Source organism: Peromyscus leucopus, chromosome 1 (assembly GCF_004664715.2).
Source record: "Peromyscus leucopus breed LL Stock chromosome 1, UCI_PerLeu_2.1, whole genome shotgun sequence".
Classification (NCBI taxonomy): Eukaryota; Metazoa; Chordata; class Mammalia; order Rodentia; family Cricetidae; genus Peromyscus; species Peromyscus leucopus.
The window spans coordinates 30,935,965-30,955,567 of record NC_051063.1 but is presented as its reverse complement, the minus strand read 5'-3'; the positions used below and the strand labels follow the sequence as shown (position 1 = coordinate 30,955,567).

The 19,603-nt window shown below is 48.7% G+C and overlaps 1 protein-coding gene across 6 annotated transcripts in view; it reads right to left on the bottom strand.

Annotated features, from left to right (window-relative positions):
* The window catches only part of LOC114697061 (nebulin related anchoring protein), a 73,988-nt gene that overhangs the window by 351 nt on the left and 54,034 nt on the right, over nt 1-19,603 (bottom strand). For 5 of the 6 annotated variants that reach the window (XM_037205936.1, XM_037205942.1, XM_037205946.1 and 2 more), the window contains 11 exons: nt 19,027-19,131; nt 17,155-17,253; nt 15,818-15,922; nt 15,380-15,487; nt 14,259-14,570; nt 8,404-8,508; nt 7,574-7,672; nt 6,279-6,383; nt 3,021-3,128; nt 1,388-1,699; nt 476-607 (listed from right to left, as the gene is read on the bottom strand). In XM_037205936.1, the coding sequence (XP_037061831.1) occupies nt 476-607; nt 1,388-1,699; nt 3,021-3,128; nt 6,279-6,383; nt 7,574-7,672; nt 8,404-8,508; nt 14,259-14,570; nt 15,380-15,487; nt 15,818-15,922; nt 17,155-17,253; nt 19,027-19,131 (1,590 nt within the window). The remainder of the gene's footprint in view (nt 1-475; nt 608-1,387; nt 1,700-3,020; nt 3,129-6,278; nt 6,384-7,573; nt 7,673-8,403; nt 8,509-14,258; nt 14,571-15,379; nt 15,488-15,817; nt 15,923-17,154; nt 17,254-19,026; nt 19,132-19,603) is intronic. The other variant, XM_028875135.2, reaches the window with a different exon arrangement.

Genomic DNA, 19,603 nt, shown 5'->3' with positions numbered 1-19,603 from the left:
GCCCCCCCCCTTTGTCCTCTCTTCTACCCTGCCCAAGAAAAAGGACCCTCAAGGCAAAGATGAGAAAGAAGCAAAGCCTGTGTCTCATTTAGATGTGGTGTCTCTTTTCTGAACAAAGTCGGGTTCAAAATGCAGACTGTTAGAGCCAGCGAGTCCCTGACCCTTTCCAAGCATGTAACGAGCAAGCACTCAGCACGGCCTGGGCTGCCCTGGCCCGGGATTGATGTCGCCCTGGTGGGTTTGCCTCTGCAGAACTAATGGCGATGACTTCAGAGGAAGCCCGCGGGAAGTTTAACCCGTGTGTCATCCGCCCGGTCATCTCAGACCCATGAAATTAGGCGCCTTGTTCAGCTGCCTTTCACGCTTCTTTAGAACTGGCTGACCTTTGCCCAAAAATAAACTTTGAAAAGCAACAATGAGTTTGTGTTTCCCGCGGTCTGGCCAGGCAGGGTGCAGCTTGCTGCTTGTTACTCACGTAAGCCCCCCGGAGACCCAGGCCCCTCCTGTTGGCCAGTTCTGCAGCCCGCCGAGCCATTTCCACTTTGTAGGAGCCGGGAGGGGTCCAGCCAACACCTCGAGTCAGGCTCAAGTCAGATCTGTACTTGACCTTGGAGGAGGAAGAGACGAGAGGAATAGTCAGTGAGGGCTGGGGGCTTTGACCACTGAGTGAGTGGGATTTAAAATGCAGCGAGGAGATGTGGACCACACTGACATCATTCATGTCAGGACAAAGAGCTGTCACGTGATGCGCAGAGGACCCTGTGTGCAGCGAGCCTGGCCACCGTGCTGCCACGCCTGGAATCTTCCCATCCAAACAGTGGGAGCTACAGCAGGGCAAAGCAGGCCGGGGGCACCTGGCTCAAGTCTGAGCTCCTATCTGAATGTGCTCTGGGCCACGAAAAACTCCCCTCCCCTCTCTGAGCTTCGGTCGCTTACCAGGGAAAGGATAATGGCTTGGATAGTTCTTTAGACCCCGTGGAAAAAGTAGAGCGGAGCCTACCAAGGGCCTGAGCATTCAGATTGGACATCTGCTAAGTGGCAGGGTACTTGCCTAGCATGCATCAGGCTCTAGGCTCAATCTCTAGCCCAGAGAGGGGAGAGAGAGAGAGAGAGAGAGAGAGAAGAGAGAGAGAGAGAGAGAGAAGTTGAGCTTTCCTGTCCAATACCCAGGCCTGCCACTTATTTCCTGTGTGCTCTTAGGTTGTATAACTCCGCTGTATCTTGGTTTTTATCTGTTAAATAAGGTGGCACCAGGATTGGAAGGGCTGCACAGCACAGTCCTTAGAAAGCATTTGCTACAGGTGTGGCAGAAGTGCCAATGGCTGTCACTGTGCCTTCTCAGCTGGCTCCCCCAGGAGGTGACAGGGAATGTGTGGAGGTGGCTCACATCACTCTGCAGTTGATGCGCCTTCTGGGCATGCTTCAGGCCTAGCTGTTCTGAGTCACTGGTGTGCTGGGGCAGTGGCTGCCTGTAGTGTACATCACTGGCCAGTTGCTGGCTCCTCTTGGCCTGGAGGAAACCAGGTTGGTCGGTGCGGCTGTGGAACTGGGAGCAACCCTTGGCAAAGTCCTTCTTGTACTCATTGTCGCTCTGGAGCCTGCCAACGCGGAGGAAATGCCTCATCCTTGGGTCATCGTTGATGCTGCGGTACCCAATCTGTAGGCCCCGGTCCCTCAGGAACGCCTCTTTGTACCGGAACTGCAAGTCAGAGAGGCAGAGAGAGCTGATGGGATGTCCCTCCCCTCAAAGCGAGCCTCCCCAGAGGGGCGGAGCCCCGGGGCTCAGCAGGAAGCTCAACAGTGGAGTCAAGTAAACCAGCAGCGTGGCCTTGGACCAGTTGTGGAGCCTCTGAGCATCTGATAAAACAGGAGAACAAATCTCCACACCATGGGATATGAGAGAAGTCAATGATATGGACTGGAATTCAATAGATGCCCATTGATGTCCGTTTGTATGGCTGCTGTAACCCTCCAACAGGAATAGAAGTGTGTCATTCTTCTTTCTGTCCTCCATGGAACGCAGGGACCTTGTCTAATGCTTCTCAAATTACTTTAAGTGAAGCATCTAGTTCATTTTACATAGTTACATTTTTTCTTATTTTTATCTTGTGTGTATGTGCATGAATACATATATGCATTGTTGTCGGGGGCGGGGGATGTATGCCACAGAGCACTTGTGGAGAACAGAGGACAACATTGGATGTCTCTGTCTTGGCCTTCTACATTGTTTGAGTTGGAGTCTCATGTTAGACACTGTATATGCCAGGCTAGCTGGCCATTGAGCTTCTAGAGGATTCTCCTAGCTCTGTTTCCCATCTTACCACAGGAGAGCTGGGGTTACAGAGACATGCCACCACATCTGAGGCTACAGGTGCATGCTACCACATCTAAGGTTACAGATGCATGCTACCACATCCTAGGTTACAGATGCATACTATCACATCCGAGGTTACAGGTTCATGTGATGATCACATCTGAGGTTACAGGTTCATGTGATCACATCTGGGGTTACAAGTGCATGCTATCACATCTGGGGTTACAGGTGCATGCTATCACATATGAAGTTACAGATGCATGCTATCACATCTGGGGTTACAGGTACATGCTATCACATTTGTGATTATAGGTCCATGCTACCACATCTAGGGTTACAGATGCATGCTACCACATCTGGTTTTAGATGGGATCTTCAAGTCTAAATATAAGTCCTCATACTTGCATAGAAGCAATTTCATAAAAGGTTCTTTACTACAAATGAAGCAGCCAACCATAGAACCACAGATCCCTTGGCTTCCTAGGTTCTCCAGCATCAACTGTTGAGAACCTCTCCTAAAAGAGTTGCTGGGAAAAATAAAAAAATACAAAAACAAAACAAAAAAAGGGCCTTCCAAAATTTCTGGCCTATGTTCTCTTTCCTTTGAAACCTGATTCTGTTTCAGTGTGGACAAAGGCACTCTGATGGTTCAGGAGCTGTCCTGTGCCTTTCAGCACACTTGGTAAACCACAGTTTAGAGTCTTACATCACTGGCAATATCCCTGGAAACCCTGGCAGTCTGGAATGGGATGGCATCCAGCCTGAAGTCATAGCCACCAGCCCGGTTCTGCTCCCAGGAGCTTCTGTAGACTTTCTGGTTGAGAAAACAAAAACACTCATGAATAAGGAGCAACCATGCTATATGGTCTCAGCAGGAATTATGCTCCAGGGATGTCTCAGCTCATGGCTCTTTATGATGTTGGGGGGCTCCCCCAACTCTAGGGTTAATGGGACTTTCCATAAAGGGCTTCTGCTCTTCAGAAGCTGTGATCTGTGAGTCTAGCTCACTTGCTGCACCCTGCTATTCTTGGGGGCCCTGCACCATTCTTCTGTGTCTGCATCTGCTCTCTGGGTCTCAGCTTTTCAGGCTCCTGATCCCAGAACCTGGAGCTCCTCCGGCATGCTGAAAGTGCTCTTCTCTGTGTCCTGTCACCCAGGGCTTCCTCTGACTCCTTGAGGTTGGGAATTCAGTCTAGCTGTGATGCCTCACCCCATCACTAGGAGAGATGCTGCACCTCACATGCACTCCAGAGACTTGAGGAAGGCCAGACCTTCACCTAAATTAAATGGATTGTCAAGAACATGACAGGGTACCTGACCCACATGCTTTCTATCTTCTGCTTGTATTACCTCCCCTCCTTTCAAGTTGATCCACGGCCCTCTGGGGGTCTGTAATCATATCCTCTCAGTCCTTATGCATGCCACATCACCTATGGAGGCACCAAAATCTTCGGTGCCTTCATGTTGCTGTATCTTTCCAAGATAAGGCAATTCCCCCATGAAAGGAGTCTCCGGGAGACCCCAGTAGACACTCTCCTTTATTCAGCCTTAGAGAAGCCAGACAGCGGGAGTGTCACAGCAGCAACAGATGACAAAATGACAGCCCCAGACTGTGATGGATGCCGGCTCATTCTGAGAACTGCAGCAGGTCAAGGGCCCCTTAAGAACCTCCCTTTTGTTACCTGGAAATGGAAGTCAGGACCGGCCCTCTGTTCTGCAAAGGCTTGGAGAACTGAACAGAGGCAGATGAAAAGCAAAGGACTCCACCCACTTTCATTCTGTGCCCAGCACTAGAAGGGGACCATGGAGCGCCTGGGCCAAGCAGGGTAGATCTCATCGTCTATGTGTGACTGCTGTCGGCACAGCTACCTGCGCCCTGACCTCCAGCCCCAACAACCAACACACAAGCCCCATACACAAGACCCAAGAAACACAGACCCAAGGCTTGCATGAGAAACCCCCTAACTGCAGTCTACAGCCAGGGCCAAATGTGTGGATGTACTGGGTCACTATCTAATCTAACAGCCAGGATTGGAAGGTATTCAAGAGATGGGAGAGTCAGATAATAACCCATCAACAATCCCTTCAGCAGTCTGCTTCCTGTTTTGGTGGCTTCCGAAGATAATCTGAGTAGGAAATGGAGATGATACCCCTAAAGACTCTGTATGAGGGGGACCCAGTTCTTTCCTAGTAAGAGCCTCTACCCCACATCTGGGCCAGTTAATGACATCAACCTTTCCTAGAACTTCAAGTCTAACACCAGACTGTGTGGGTGGCCTGGGTAACTCGGGGACCCCTGCAGAGACGGTGGTCTGAGTGGGGTTGTCTCCAGTGCTGGCTCTCTTTCTCCTGGGGCCCCACACACTGCTTGCTTATGGAGGTTTCCTCCCGTGTTGTCTCTGCTGCCGAGGTTTCTGCTCTGCCGCTGCCATTCTTTAGATTCCGCAGGCGCTTTGATTTGGAACCCTGGGCACCCCTCCTCTTGATCACAGTTTTGTCCTCGTCCTCACACATTAGAGTCATTTGATTTTGAGTTATTTCGGCTGCCTTGCACATCTCAATGGCTTTCTTTGCTCAGGAAGGTCACTTTGCCTCCACATCCTCCTCACAGAGCACTTGATCCAATTGTGCACATTCCACACGCCCCTGAAGAAGTGCTCTTTCAAACGAGGTCCACGAGTTCTCCATACCCTGTGAGCCCTGATGGCTAATTTCAGCTCCAGGACTCTGCAGGCTGCCCCTGCACCTTGTGAGAGGACCACACCTCTCTTACCGGCCTGGGGTGGCTGTCCTCCTTAAGCTGGGACCCTCATGAACTAGTTAGTAGTTTCATCCCTGTCTCTGGGCTGTGGTCCTCGTAGAGTTACTCCAGTGGAGACCTGGCCTCCCCATCCTTGGGAATTAATGAGCTGGACCTTCTGTGCCAGCTCTGTAGAGGGGGCGGTCCAGCTTCCCCAGATGGAGGCCAGCCCACCGGAGCTGCTGTTCTAAAATTATCCCTCGCTCATCCCTGAAAAGCATCAAATGCCTCTAATAACTCATATTTACAAAGCACGAGAGCATTCACCGTGCGGGATCCCACAGGGCCTTACAACGGCAACAAACTAATACACACGCTAACTAGAAGGCGCCTCTCTGCAGCCCCTGCAAGGCAGACACCTCTGGGGTGAACAGCAGCAGCTGTCGATCCACACGCAGCCCCAGGACACAATGGCCAGGCCAGGGAAGGAAGAATGGCCGGACTCTGGGAGGCCGCTCGCTGCCCCAGGCTGACACACTCAGCCTGTGTTATTCCAATCTGACAGTGTCTTTTGATTGCGGCGCGCCTCTACCTGTTATCTGGGGATCACAGCGCTGCCGGCTGAGCGGCTGCTTATTCTATTACAACCGGGGGCCTCCAACCCCTGCCAACAACAAGCCCGGGTTTGGGAAACACTGTCTTGGTTATGTACGCAAAGGGCACATGTCCAGGGGAAGCTGGAGTGTTGGCAGGCACGGTTCCGTGCACAAAGGAGCCAGCTACATTGAGAACATCTTTTCAAGCCGCAGAGTGAGATGGTGTCATTCTGTCTCTGCAATCATCCTTCTCTGAACGGCTAAAGAAAGAGGTCCAAGAAATCAACAGAACCGTTTGCCTACATCTACCAGAACCTGGGGACCATGCCCCTGACCATTACCAGGCACATGACCAAGGTCTTCAGAGTCCAGCCTAGAATCAGAATGTTAAAGCTACAAGAGACTTCCATTTAGCTCAGCTCCATTTCCTCCTATTTTACAGGTAAGGAAACTGAGGCCCAGTGAGGGGAGTGATAGGAAGTCACACGAGCACTTTGTACTGTTCTGGGTCCTGGGTTCTTTTACTTTCATGTCCTCCTTCTTAGGACTTAAAATAATAATTATCAATGAAATCAACTGGCTGGGAACTGTTACAGAAGCAGGCACACACCGCACAAGCTCTACTTACGTCACTCAGGTGCATTGCGTTCATTCGTGCTCGGGTGAAATCCGGGTGGTCTGGGATTGGGGTGTACCTATGCAGGGAGTCTGCATCTCCCAACCTGTACAGGCGCTGTGGGTGAGACAGACTGATGGTCAAGGCAGAGCCTAGATACAATTATACTTGGTAAAAGCTCAAGAGAAAAGTAGCCAATGCCCTCTCCTGGCTCTCCCGTTTACTAGATGAAGTGGAACTCAGCACTACCCTTAGAGACAATCCTTCTAGAAGTATTCTTCTTCTGGTGAGCAGAAGGTTCCCATGTGGCCAGGGTCAAACGATGGTGAACACTGTTAAAATATTTGCCATTATCTGTTCCAAATGGACCCTAAACCAGCTCCCTGGCTGGCCACGTCTGTGTAATTTATTCCGCCTGAAATGGGTGGCTACGTCTCAGACCCTCTGCCACCTGGTGCGTGTGTTCACTGGTAACAAGAGACAACTCCCAGGCCTTTGAGGCTCTGTTGTTCAACACAAATAGTAGTAATACAAAGCAAATTGGCCTTTTTCTAACTTTAAAGTTTATTAAATGTCTTAGTGTTTAAAACCTCAAGGTTTTCATAGTTTACCCAGATCGCACAAAGACACAACTTTAAAATTAATCTTTGTCTTGGTTTTCACTCTTAGAGCAGTGATTTTAAGCCTTGCCAACAACCTTAAGAAGCATTTGAATCCCATCTATTTCTACAGGTGTAGACGTTTTGTTCCCATCCTAGGCTTTGAGAATGGGAACTGTTCACGACAGCATTTGGGCTGGGGGAGAGGGGAGTCCCATAACTGCATGAAGAACGGAAACTCTTGTAGCCTTCTAAAGTACAGGGGCAGCAAAGGCAGAAGGAAGCTCTGAATATAACCATTCTTTCTTCCCTCCCAGGGTTCTAGAAGCCTTTTAATTCTGCTCCATACATCAGCAATTAAGGTGTACCTGACCTCGTGTTTGGTGAGAGATCACCAGTAACGCTAGGTATCGTTACAATTATAACTCAAACCGTGGCAGGCCCTTTGTAGAGGACTCACTGTGCTCCTGTGCTCGCTTAAAGCTTTATTTGCTTTCACCTATTTAATCCTCTTTAAATTCACTCAACTGTGCCATGGAATGGTTGCCCTCACCGTTCTCCCACCCGCTTCCTCCTTCAGATAACGAGAGCCGGGCGAGAAGAGGTTAGCAACTGGCCCACAAGCACCCAGATGGCTTGCACCTCCATCTAGCACCAAGCCACAGTACCCCACTACATGCCCAGGCTTAGTGAGGTTGAGGAACCCACCTCATTACAGTGCATGTAGCTGTTCTTGGCATGAACAAGGTCTGGAGAGTCTACCACCGTGGTGAACTTGATACTGTCTGGTTTTTTACGGTACTTGGTCTATAAAAGAAAAGAGTCCCGTGATATATGGTTAAATATCACTTCCATCTTAAATCCTGGCTTCTTGGGACCAGATGTATAAATCACAATGGCACACCAGAAGACAAGCCACTCTGTTTGATAGGCACCTGACAATCAAGAGCATGGGAGCACGCTTCCTTTATGATTAAAAGCATACGACAAACATTTCATTTCTTAAAGAAGGGGTTCCTTGCTGTGAATAAGTTCTATTAAGGGAAGGCATCCGTGGAGCTTCACTTAGACCCTCTCCAGGAAAGTTCCGTTAGTAAGAAAACAAAAGATGGCAGGGTCTCTCTCAAGGAGATTCTAGGACAGATGTCCCCAGGCCATCAGTAAGTTGGCATTGCTAGCCCTATATAGACCTGCAGAAGCCAGGTGACCTCGGTCCACTGGACCAAACTCAGTGGGTGAATACAGATTCAGTGAATTGCCAATGAAAACAGCGGTCCACATGAGATGATAACCGGTCATAATGTATCTAGTAAGAAGCTCCTAATGTACTTAATGCCTTCAGCTCCTCGGCAGTGAGTTAGTTGCAGGGAAATATCATTGTTTTAGGTTTGGCTTGCAAACAGCTCCAGAAAAAAATGCCGGGAGTCCATCAGCCTTGGGTCCACGGTGGCACAATCTCCACTGTGTAAACAGGTTCTCTATTCAAAAGGAAACACTCAGGTTGCCCACGTCACTCGGGAAGGTCGGGCTGACGGTACCTCACTGATAAGCTCTCCGGCCTTCTTTGCACTCTCTATCTGGGGAGATCTCAGAGCCAGCCATCCTGTGCCCTTCATGCCCATCAAGTCTGACTTGTATCGGAACTGCAGAAAGAAGATCAAGAGCTTCTGTCGGGACCGTGTCTAGTACCCAGCGGGCATTTCAGCAAGGCCCTTGTTTTGTAATAAGAATAATAACAATAAAGAATAATAAATCATGCTTTGCAATCACCCTTCATCCCAGCAGTTCAGTGACTTCATTGAGAGAGGATTCTGAGTTCAGATGTTTTGAGTTTGCACATTTTCCATGACTAAAGTAACAGAGCACAATCAAGGTGCAAGCAGCCCCGTTAGCAAGACTTGAAGCCGACGGCGATGACATCCGTGGACAAGCATTTAAAGAAAGAGCTATGCGCTCAAATCCAGGGATCAACCAGGATTATTTGGGTTCATTCTGCCAGTGAGGCAATCTACCACCTGCCAAACAAAAACCATCTACACACCGTTCAGCTGATCAAAGGGTTCTGAGCCCTGGATCGAAGCGGCTATGACTCATAGCAAATTACTTTACCAACATGCAACTCAGTCTCTCTGTCACATTTGAAGGTCAAAACAATCCTTGGGGAAAACCTCAGAGTCCCCAGGGACAAGAGACCATTATATTTTTGCTCTTCAGATAATGGCCACAGAGGGGGCAGGAGTCAACTATGGGAGGAATTTAAAAACTAAAACAAATTTAAGTATGATGGGCTAGCAATGAATAAGTCCTTTTAATCCTTCTATGCCTCAGTTTACTCCCCACCCCCAGCTGTAACTCATTATGATTTGCTTATATGGCAAAATCAGGCAGAGTCTTTTCCTCTTTCTTCATTTTAAGGGCTTAGAAGATTAGGCCAACAGCACCACCATTCCTGGGAGAAAATAAATAGGAGCATTACAACGGCGGCCCTGACTGGAGCCCCTAAACTGTCAAATCTTATTAGGAGTCCTTGATCTGCCTGCATCGGCTACAATGACGCCGTCACCCGAGCGCCTTTCTTCTCCTCTTTATGGAAATTGGGTATTTTTAAAGGTGGAAAAAGCCTCTCTAAGGAAATCTGAAATTTGGATCTAAATGAAGTTGATGGCATTTCTCTAATTTAGATATAAGCCCTGCTGTAACGCAAAATATCGCTCCGGATGCCAGCCTCTCAGCCTGCTTAGTTCTCTTTCATTTCAGGATCCACAGTGCTCCTCACAGCTGGCCTCAAAGCGGGTCTGCGTCTGATCTACTGTCTGCCGGTTAATGCCCCTGTGCCAATTCCACACTGCTTTCTGACTGGTGAAGGGAGGCATCACTCGGGCTCAGGAGCAGGTTTCAAAACCCCATGTCAGTAAGATTGCTTTTCATACAGTATCTTTTCAGTCTACACCGGCAATGCTTTTGCCTTCGACTCTGATAAAGAGCAGAGAAAATTGGATAAATTTCTAAGTTGGAGAGAATAATCCTACAGGGCCTCTTCACAGCCAGGCCCTGCTCCTTTCATGAGCGAGATGGAGTGGGGAGCAGTCTTTCAACTTGTCTTTTGTTGGCCTGAACAGTACGATTACAGGTAAGTCAGGAAGCAAGATGCAGGTCCCCAAAGATCCGACTGTGCCTCTGACTCTGATAAACACATCATCTATTGATATCTCCCCAGCCCAGCTTTGACTATTCACACAGACCCTAAAAACAACACACCTGCCCCAGACTTCATGATCAAAGGAGGGAGAGAGGAGAGGAGCCGAGAAGAGTCAGCTATCCAGACAGCTTCAGAGACTGAGTCTAAGAATAAACCTTCGCAAACTGCCCACCCCGACCTGACTCACCCAAATGGCAGATTCTGTTTCCCCTTATACTAAGGTCTGCAGGCCACTTGAGAATTCATTCATGGGTGTGACTTTCCCAACACCCCCATTTTGGAGCAATCTCTTACAAAGTGATAGTAAATGTAAGTACCACATAAGCAATTGTACTGAGGCGGTACCAGGAGGAAAGGGTGTATTCGTCATATGGATAAGAAATGGCATCCTTACTACCCTTGTGGGACTGTTTAGACTCATTATCTCAATGCATTCTGTTGTGCAAAGGAGGGCTTCTTGTTCTTACCCACAGAATAGTTTTAGTGATCAAATGATGTTTTGGACACTGAGAAGCCCTGTGGGCTGCTATGCTCTGAGTAAGCCACACTGGAAGCCATCAAGAACACAGACTAGAATGCCTAGATGATAATATAGCCACCTACAGAAGCCCTGTCCCATCTCTTTCTAGTTCTAGGGCCTTGGAAAAGTCATTTCCCTGCCAGCTTGTGACCCAAGGCAGATGACTTAGAAGATGTGGGTCTCACATTTGCATCTGTAAAAGTAAGAGTGATACTCAGTCCTACCTTTATGTGAAATGAGACTGTGCAACATATTTATATTAAAACCTGGCCCAGGAAGTAGGGGTTCCATACATTTTAGCCATTGTTGTTGTTGTTGTTTCTGATAGAGAAACTGAAGCCTGGATTGCTTCAAGAGACAACCTGAGGTTACCACACTGGGGAAGGGTGGGAGACGATACGTTTCGAGATCCTACAGTCCTGGAATAACATCATGTGGGAACAGAGAACAGTAGGCTCACAAAAGACCAAACAGGCTATGAAAGTCACTGCCGTGTGATCATGATGGATGCCCCCAGGCCAGCGTGTACATCTCAAGTGACCTTCAAAGGGAAGAAGAAGTTGACATGACACCAGCAATCATGGCCGTGTGGAGTTTAGACCAAGTAAGGAGCATCTCTCAGACCTTCTGCTACAACCTAATGCTTTCTTCCTGGCCAGGGCAGGGAAACAAATACAGAAGGAGCTTCTCAGCCAATGAACTCTTGTTGAGGGGCGAGGGTGGTCCTGCAGTTAAGAGCACTTGCTGCTCTTGCAGAGGACCACACCTCAGTTCCCAGCACCAAACAACCATGCAAGCTAACTCACAACTGCCTGTAACTCCAGTTCCAGGGACTATAATGCCCCTCTGGTCTCTGCAGGCACTGCACTCACGTGATGCACACATACACAAACAGTTTTTAGAAGAACAAAGACTGGTGAACTCATGTTGAGCATGTGTTTCCTTTTCTATATAATCTAGCCACGCAATATGGAGATTTTGATAAAGATTATAGCAAAGCCAACACCCTGAGCATCATCACTGTTGAGAATAGCTGGGAGTTCAGACTTCTTACATCCAACCAATCATAGGCTAAAAACAGTGCACAAAGCATCGCACAGTTATGTGAAATTGAAGCTATCATTCCTTAGCCCTCAGAAATGTAAATCAGATTCTGTTTTTAAAATGTTAATATACAGTTGCCAGCTGCCACTTCTTTTGAGATTATGTTCTCGATATTTTAAATGTTACAAACTTTTTCTTTCTTTTCAAAAATAACAGTAACATAAATCATACCTTCAGGTGGTGTTTAGGTTTTCTTTTCTTTTTCTTTCCTTGGTAAAATAAAAGTTGGCATCATGTTGACCCTATTGTGACTCTCAAAAGTCTGAGATCACAGGCCAGATCAAGCCTTGCTGCTTTTCTGATTCTGGGATGGAGTCCAGGGAATAAAAATGGCTACTCAGGGTCACCTAGCTAGCTAAGGGCAGAGCTGGGTGAGCAGCCACCTTCTGGCTCAGCAACGTATTATGATGAGTCATTCATTAATAAGATCATTATTACAATAGTCAATAACCACTTTGTATATATGGTACCCTGCTTATTGAACTAAGAGCAGGCCCTGTTCTGAGGGCAGCCAGAATGGGGACTAGGTTGGGGGACTTATGAAAGAGGCTGTTTCCTCTAGGATCCTGTGGACCAGGCTTCATGCTAAGTACTTCACACAGAACAGCTCTCAGCTAAAAACTGGCTTCTCAACATGAGTTAACCTCACTACCCCAGGAAATGCTTGGAGGTCCTTGCTACTTTGGTAATATAGGCTTGAGGCCTGGGGTGCTGCTGAGTGTTCTGCAGCACTCAGAACACACTTCCATGGCTTGGCCCAAGAGTCCCCAAAGGTGCCAGTGGCCAGCAGGTCCATGGCTTACAGTCTACACTGGGAACGGCTTCTTCTTAGGGTTGTCATAGGGCCCAGAGAGATGATGGGTGGCATTATGCCTGCCACTCTGTGTGTCCTACATACACATTGCATATGACCACTTTATTATTGTCACCATGTCTAAGACTGGGCAAAGATGAAGGACCTGTGCAACTCACATGGCCAGTGTGGAGGAACGGAATGTATACCTCAGAAATATGACCCCAGCGCCTTCCTCCATGGCACAGAGTATAACTGCTTCTACCACTCCAAGCCCCCACCCCCCAGCTCACCCTTGCTCTTAACTAGAGCAAGATCTCTCCTTTGAGAGCCTTGGGGTCTACACCTCTTGACCCCAAAATTGGCACTGCTTTAAGATCCTTCAAGAGAGTCAGAGTTCAGAGAGTAGAATCGAGAATAGAATAGTACAAGTAGAGCCCGACTCACCAAACCCGCTCTACCAGCTGTTCCCCGCCCAGAGCTGCAGCAGGGGCAAAGGTGGCCATCAGTGTCAGCCATGGCTACATCATCTTAGCCCTCATCCCCACCCTTCCCATCCTCAGTCTAGGCCAATGCTGCCTGCCCCATCCCCTGAGACCTCTTCATTCATCCACATCTTTTTGTGTACGTAGTAGTGTGTACATACATGTTCACATGTGTGGGGGGGTGCACATGTGTATATGCATGTGCAAGCCTGAAGTTGGCATCAGGCACATTCAATCATTCTCTACTTCATTGATTGAGGCAGGGTCTCTCACTGACCCTGAAGCTTGCTGCTTTCTGGCTAGCCAAGCTACGCGGCTTGATCTGGGGACCCTGTCTCTGCTTTCTCAGTGCTGAAGTTGCAGGTGGCTGCCACACTTGTCTGGCTTTTATGTGGGTTCTGGGGGTCCGAACTCTGGTCCTCTCACTTGCATGCCGAGTGCTGTGTCCATGGAACCGTCTCCCCAGCTCCACTCGTGGGCTTCTGTTTGCCCTCAGACGTGTCCCTGTGTTCCTGCTCTTGCCTTGGAATTTACTGTTCTGTCTGCATAGATTCCCATCCCCCTCCCTCATCCCCCTCAGGCCTGTGCTCACATGTTACCTTTCCAATGAGAGCCGCAGAGACACCCTAGTGTAAATGGCACATAAGCTGGGTGGTGGTACATGTGGGTGCCGCCCATAATCAGAGCATTTCAGAAGCTGAGGCAGGAGCACCTCACATTGGAGGCCATTCGGGGCTACATAGCAAGACCCTGCCTCAAGAAAACCAGAAAGATTGCAATACGGGTGAACGAACACACACACACACACACACACACACACACACACTCCCACTTCTGTGTTCTATTTATCTCCCTAGCAGGTATCACCACCTGAGATATAAGATATTCACCACATCAATCACCATTAATCTCCTTTCACGGCAGTGGAAGCCCCACAGGCACAGGGGATATTTTTCACTTCTTTGCTGACGACTACATTCTCCCAGAAGGAAAGAAGAATTGAAGGGAGGAGAGGAAAAGGGAGAAGAGGGCAGGAGAGGGGAGGGGAGGGGAAGTCAGAAACTCAGAGCAGGAACTCAGGTGAAGAGAGCAAAAAAAAAAAAAAAAAAAAAAAAAAAAAACAAGCCAGCAAAATGTTCTCCACATAGTAGCTGCTCAATTAATATCCGTTGACGAAATAATCCCGGCCTGGAGGACACAGGCCAAACTTGGGGTGGAGAGGGTTCAAAAGCTCAAAGATGAACCTCAGCTATAGCAGAAAGGTGGGACTAGTCAGTGCTGTACAAGCCTACCTCACTCTGTAGGGCATGGGCTTTCTTGGCCCAGGCCATCTTCAAATCCTCAGGCAGAGCTGTGAACTCATGGCACTGTGTCCGGTAGTCATGGTCACTGGCCAGGGCCTGGGCCTTCCTGGCATGGACCAGGTGCACCATATCCATGGGCAGGTGGCACTGGGCTTGGCTGCTGGCTGCCGCCTTCTTATACTGATGCTCACTCTGCAGCTGGGCCATCCTCTGGCAGTGCTGCAGCCTTGGGTCATCATTCACACTCCGGACCCCAATGAGCTGCCCACGCTCCTTCACGAAGTCATGCCTATAGAGAAACTAGAAGGGACAGCCGGCTGGTCAGGGGCAGCATGCAGCTAACACATACCCACCTCACAGCAGCACACAACCAACGTGTGCCCACCTGTGTTACTTCATCACAGGCCCAGAGGGAGGGGTCACCTTTTCTTGTTCAAGGCAGTAGTGCTTCTAAGACCTACCACAGGCAGTTGGCCCGAAGCATGCCTCCCTCCCTCGGGGCTGAAGGATGAAAACATTAGATCTCTCTTCCTATCTAATTAAAATCAGATCCTCAGAACCTCAGGGAGCATCCTGCTCCCCGTGTGTATCCTGTGGCCAAAAGGAATTTCATCAAAAGGGGTAAAAAAGAAACTTGTATTTTATCCACTCATATTTGGAAAAACATTAAACCCCAAAGACAGGATCTGCTCATTTGAAGTCCACGTTTTCTGTGATTTGTTTGCAGGAAAGAGAAAGTCACCTTCATGTCCCAAAGCTATGGACATACGAAGCTCAGCGGGCAGATTGTGGCGGGAAGGACAGAGCCAGGGGGAGGCGACTGCCATCTCCTTTCTCGTCCTTGTTCTGGGTGGTGCTGCAGACAGGGAGCTCTCACAGGAGACCTGAGTCACCAGCGCCTTCAGCCGGAGACCTCTGCGCGGATTTAGCCTGTGCTCGGCCCTCTTTTTGCCGAAGGACCTCATTCGGAACAAATATATTCCGCAGATGATGTCTTGTCTCACACAGTTACAGATTTGCTTTAATTTGGGAAAACTTAGCCTCACACATTGTTTTATATGAAGTTAACAGAGAGGAAGCAAGATGGAAGGTCAGAGAAGTCCACTCACATCGCTAGCTATGTTCCCAGAGGCCCGAGCAGCCTGGAAGGGGAGAGCGTCTATCGTCAGCTTGTAGCCTTGGGCACGAAGATTATGCCAAGATTCCTTGTATTTTGCCTAAAATGGGAACACACGTATATATTTAAGAACATACATGCATCAATGAATAAAGTCTGCATGCCCTTTCATTAGTAGCATGGTGTCCTAGAATCCATTTGTGAGCAGCAAATGACTTCTGTTTCACAGAGCAAACTCTCGTCAGCACATGCCCTGTGGTAGGCTCTGAGCATGCATGTACGTGTAACACACATAGATTTTTACACGGGCATCTACAATGGGTGCTTTTTGAGAAGCTTCAGCACACGGTGGGAAAGCGGCTGTTGAATCACTTGTGTGACACAATGCTGGTGACTTTGAACTTGAACCTCAGCAGGGAGAAAGACTTGCCTCGCTCAGGTTGTCTGCATTGGCTTTTGCTCTAACGAACTCAGGCAAACCAAGGGTCGCTGTGTATTGGTGTCGAGCATCTTCTCCAGCTGCTTTATAGAGGCGCTGCACCCAAATTAAAAATAAACAAACAGTGAGAAGATAAGCGGTGCGTGAGTCCTGTGTGTGCAGCTGGGGAACACACGGCAGCAGAACGCCTCCTTGGACACAGCCTCAGCCTGGGTTGCGGGGACATTCCTTTCGGTCAAGACAGGCTGTGTGAGTGGAATCAGGTGAAATGGAAGAGCTGCTGTTTGTTCTGCTAAACACTGAAGAAGGTAAACAGTGGAGATTGTACTGAAATCCATTCGCCTGGTACAGCACAGGCGTCTAAGACCTGGGACACAGAATAGACGTGCTGCTGATGGGATCCCTTCTGAGAGCAAGCTGAGCCAGGGCTGCCCTGGAGGACGTGCCCCTGTGCTCAGAAATGGGTCAGTGCTTGCTGACTTCAAAAGGTCAGAGGCCATCCTAAAACATGGTTACCCCACGGCTCACAGTTTAGAAAGAGAGAGCAAGGGCGAACAAGCATTTTAACTTTACGGCCTCTCTGTGCATGATGATGAACTCTGTCTCTTTGGGCATCCTTATCCTTAGGCGCCCCTTCCAGCTTTAGAAAGCTTGGGTCAAGCTAGAGTTGGGGGAATCTTAAAAATGAAAATAATCTGATAATATGTGTCTGCTCAGCTGACAGGAGAGCCAGTAGGCAGGGGAGAAAATTTCGGCAGAGGAGATACTTCCCTTCCCTTTATTTTTTATTGGGAATAGTAAATTTTGGGATGAATACATTGAGTGAGATTAAGACGAGGCAAAGGTTGAAGAATCCAGACCGATGCCGTACCCTAGACCTGCCTTTGGGTAATCACAAGCCTTCCATAAATGAACACTACATTGGTTTGCACCATCTGCCTAGAGTAGAACCACAGGCCATCATTTCTCAGATTCCTTTGCTCAAAAGAGTCAGCTGAGGGCCTTGTCCAGTGGCTGTTTGGATCCAGCCCCTCTAGGGTGTGGCCCGAGGCTGGGATTCCAGTCTGCCCCTGGTCTAGAGGAGCCAGGCTGCAGTCTAAAGCAGATGCCCAACTCCGTCCCTTCCTCTGGAAGATGTGTTAGGTTCTGTATGAAATGTTCTTTTCTTTCCAAATCCCCCCATAAACTCAAATACCTTTCCGCTCTCAGCCCATAAAACACACACACACACACACACACACACACACACACACACACACATTCCACCACCACCCCCTTTTTTTTCTCTTTAAATCTAGCCATCCTTGAACAGCCACTGAAGATTTCACCTCATTGGTGATCTGGTTGCTGAACTTGGCATGTAGAAGATTGGGAGTATCTGTCACAGCTGTGTACTTGAAAGACCCAGGATGCTGCCGATATTTACTCTAAGAAAGAAAAAAGATGGCTTGGTAAGGTAGAAAACAGTTAATGCTGTAAATCTTAATGAAAGCTGTGTGTGTGTGTGTGTGTGTGTGTGTGTGTGTGTGTCCATCCCTATGTGCACAGGCACGTGAATTCCAGAGGATAACTGGGGTATTGTTCCTCAGGAATACTATAAATACCTTCTTTTTGAGAAGATATTTCTCATTGGACTTGAGCCTTGTCGACCAGAGAGCCCCAGAATCCTCCTGCCTCTGCCTTTCCCCACACTGGAATTATAAGTGTATGCCACTATCCCCAGTAACGCCTCCTTTTGCCCATCCCATCATTCCAGAGTCCAAGTGGCCATCTCCCTCCTCAGGCAAACAGAACCAACTACGCTTACGGTCTGCTCCTGACAAGACTTGGTGTCCTCAGCATTAAGGATGCCCAAGGCCAACTGTGGTCCTTCAAACCCACACTCAAGAGAAAAGCTGGATATGGGGTTTCACATTTGTAATCCAGCACCAGGGAGGCAGGGACAGGCAGGTCCCTGGGGCTCACTGGCCAGCCTGCTTGACAGGGAGAGACCCTGCCTCATAGAGCCAGGTGGATGGCTCCTGAGGAACACCATCTAGGCCCTGGGTACACACAAGCATGCACACCCCTCGCAAACACCCCACCCGCCTGCACCAGGACTCAGAAGCCACTGGCAGAGCCCAGCCTCTCTGGGCTCTTTGACGATACACACAGGACTCTGATGGGCTGGGCTGTGAAGAGCTTCCATGCAAACACTGTTCTGGAAATGCTGAGCCCAGGGTCCTTGAGCTCCCGCAGGGCACTGTCCACCCTTAGCCTGCAGATTGGGGCCAAACATCTACCCAACTATTCCCACTACTTCCATCCCTGTCCTTGAGTCCACCGCGAGCATCAACCATGTCACCTCTTGGGGTAAGTAAGGCTTCCCGTGCACTTAGAGAGCTTAGAATTCTAAGACTATTTTTTATCAAGAAATCACCAAGAACACAGCTGCCATTTCAAACACAGCTGTCAGAGAAACACTGGGTTTAAATCAGTGCCAATCTTTACAAAGCCAAACTGAGGCGTTCTGTGTAACCCCATGTGACTAATTTAGAAGCGGGGATCAGAAAGGACAGGTAACTAGGCTGAGGTCACAAAGCAAATGAGAGCTGACCTAGAATTTCAATCCCTTATTTGTTGGTTTCCAAAGCCTGCCTGCTTTCCATTGTACCATAGGGCTGCCCTTCGAAGGACCTAGACAAAGTACATCTTACTAGCTCATGAACTAGTCTTATGTATTAATAGAGGAACTGACTTGATATTCTTGTGTGTGCACATGAGTGCATGTATGTGCATGAAAGCCAGAGGTCAATGTTGGGTGTCTTCCTCTACCACCCTCCACTCCAGGTCTCTCCCTGAGCCAGGAGCTCACTGATTCAGCTAGACTTGTTAGCCAGTGAGTTCCAGGGATCCTCCTGCCTCCCTCCAGAGAACTGGGGTTACAGGTACACACCATGGTGTCTGGCTATTTTGGTAGGTGTCGGGGATCAATACTTAGATCCTCATCACTTGCTCACTGAGCTTCATCTACTAAGCCATCTCGCAGTCCCCAGCAAGCTTTCTCAAATGGTCTGAATGGAAACTCCAGTAACAATGAGTGCCTCGGGCAAGAGGTGACAGCTTAACCTCCAGCTGCCTGAGCAGGGGGACACAGATCCACCGGGGCATCTGCCATGGATTCCCACACTGCCATCACCCACTCTGGAGTCCCATGTTACCTCACTGATGAGCTCAGATGCTTTCTTTCTTCCTTCAATCTCCAGTGTGCCAGGAACAACACAGGGAATACCACGCATGAAGTTCAAGTCCGAACGGTACAGACTCTGCAAGGAATACACAAACATCAGAAAAGCCAAATTCTGAACAAAGAAGCAGAGGAGTCAGGGTCTTGGGACGTTGTCTGAAAGCGCACATCCAGAACTCCAGGCAGCCATTGGTCTGTCTGGACAGATGTGGTGCCGCTCAACAACGGTGTACATGCTTCTCAGTAAAGACTCATCTGGGGAAAATGCGGGTCAGAAGGAAATCATTCAGCTGTCACTTCTCTGTGAGTAGCTGTGACAGGGATGCCGGATGGATTTTTGTTTTAATGTGGGCTATCAAACCATAAATGCTGGAGAGGATTGTGGCTAGAAAGTCAGGTGTCTTGGGGCAAATGTACAAATGGTTTAACTGATCTTTCAAACAAAAGCCAGACGCAGCGGGCGGTATTAATTAATCATGGGTTAAGGAAGAACTAATGAATTAATCCAAAATAACTTGGCAAAGACTCATTCGGGTCCACACCTGTGTGAG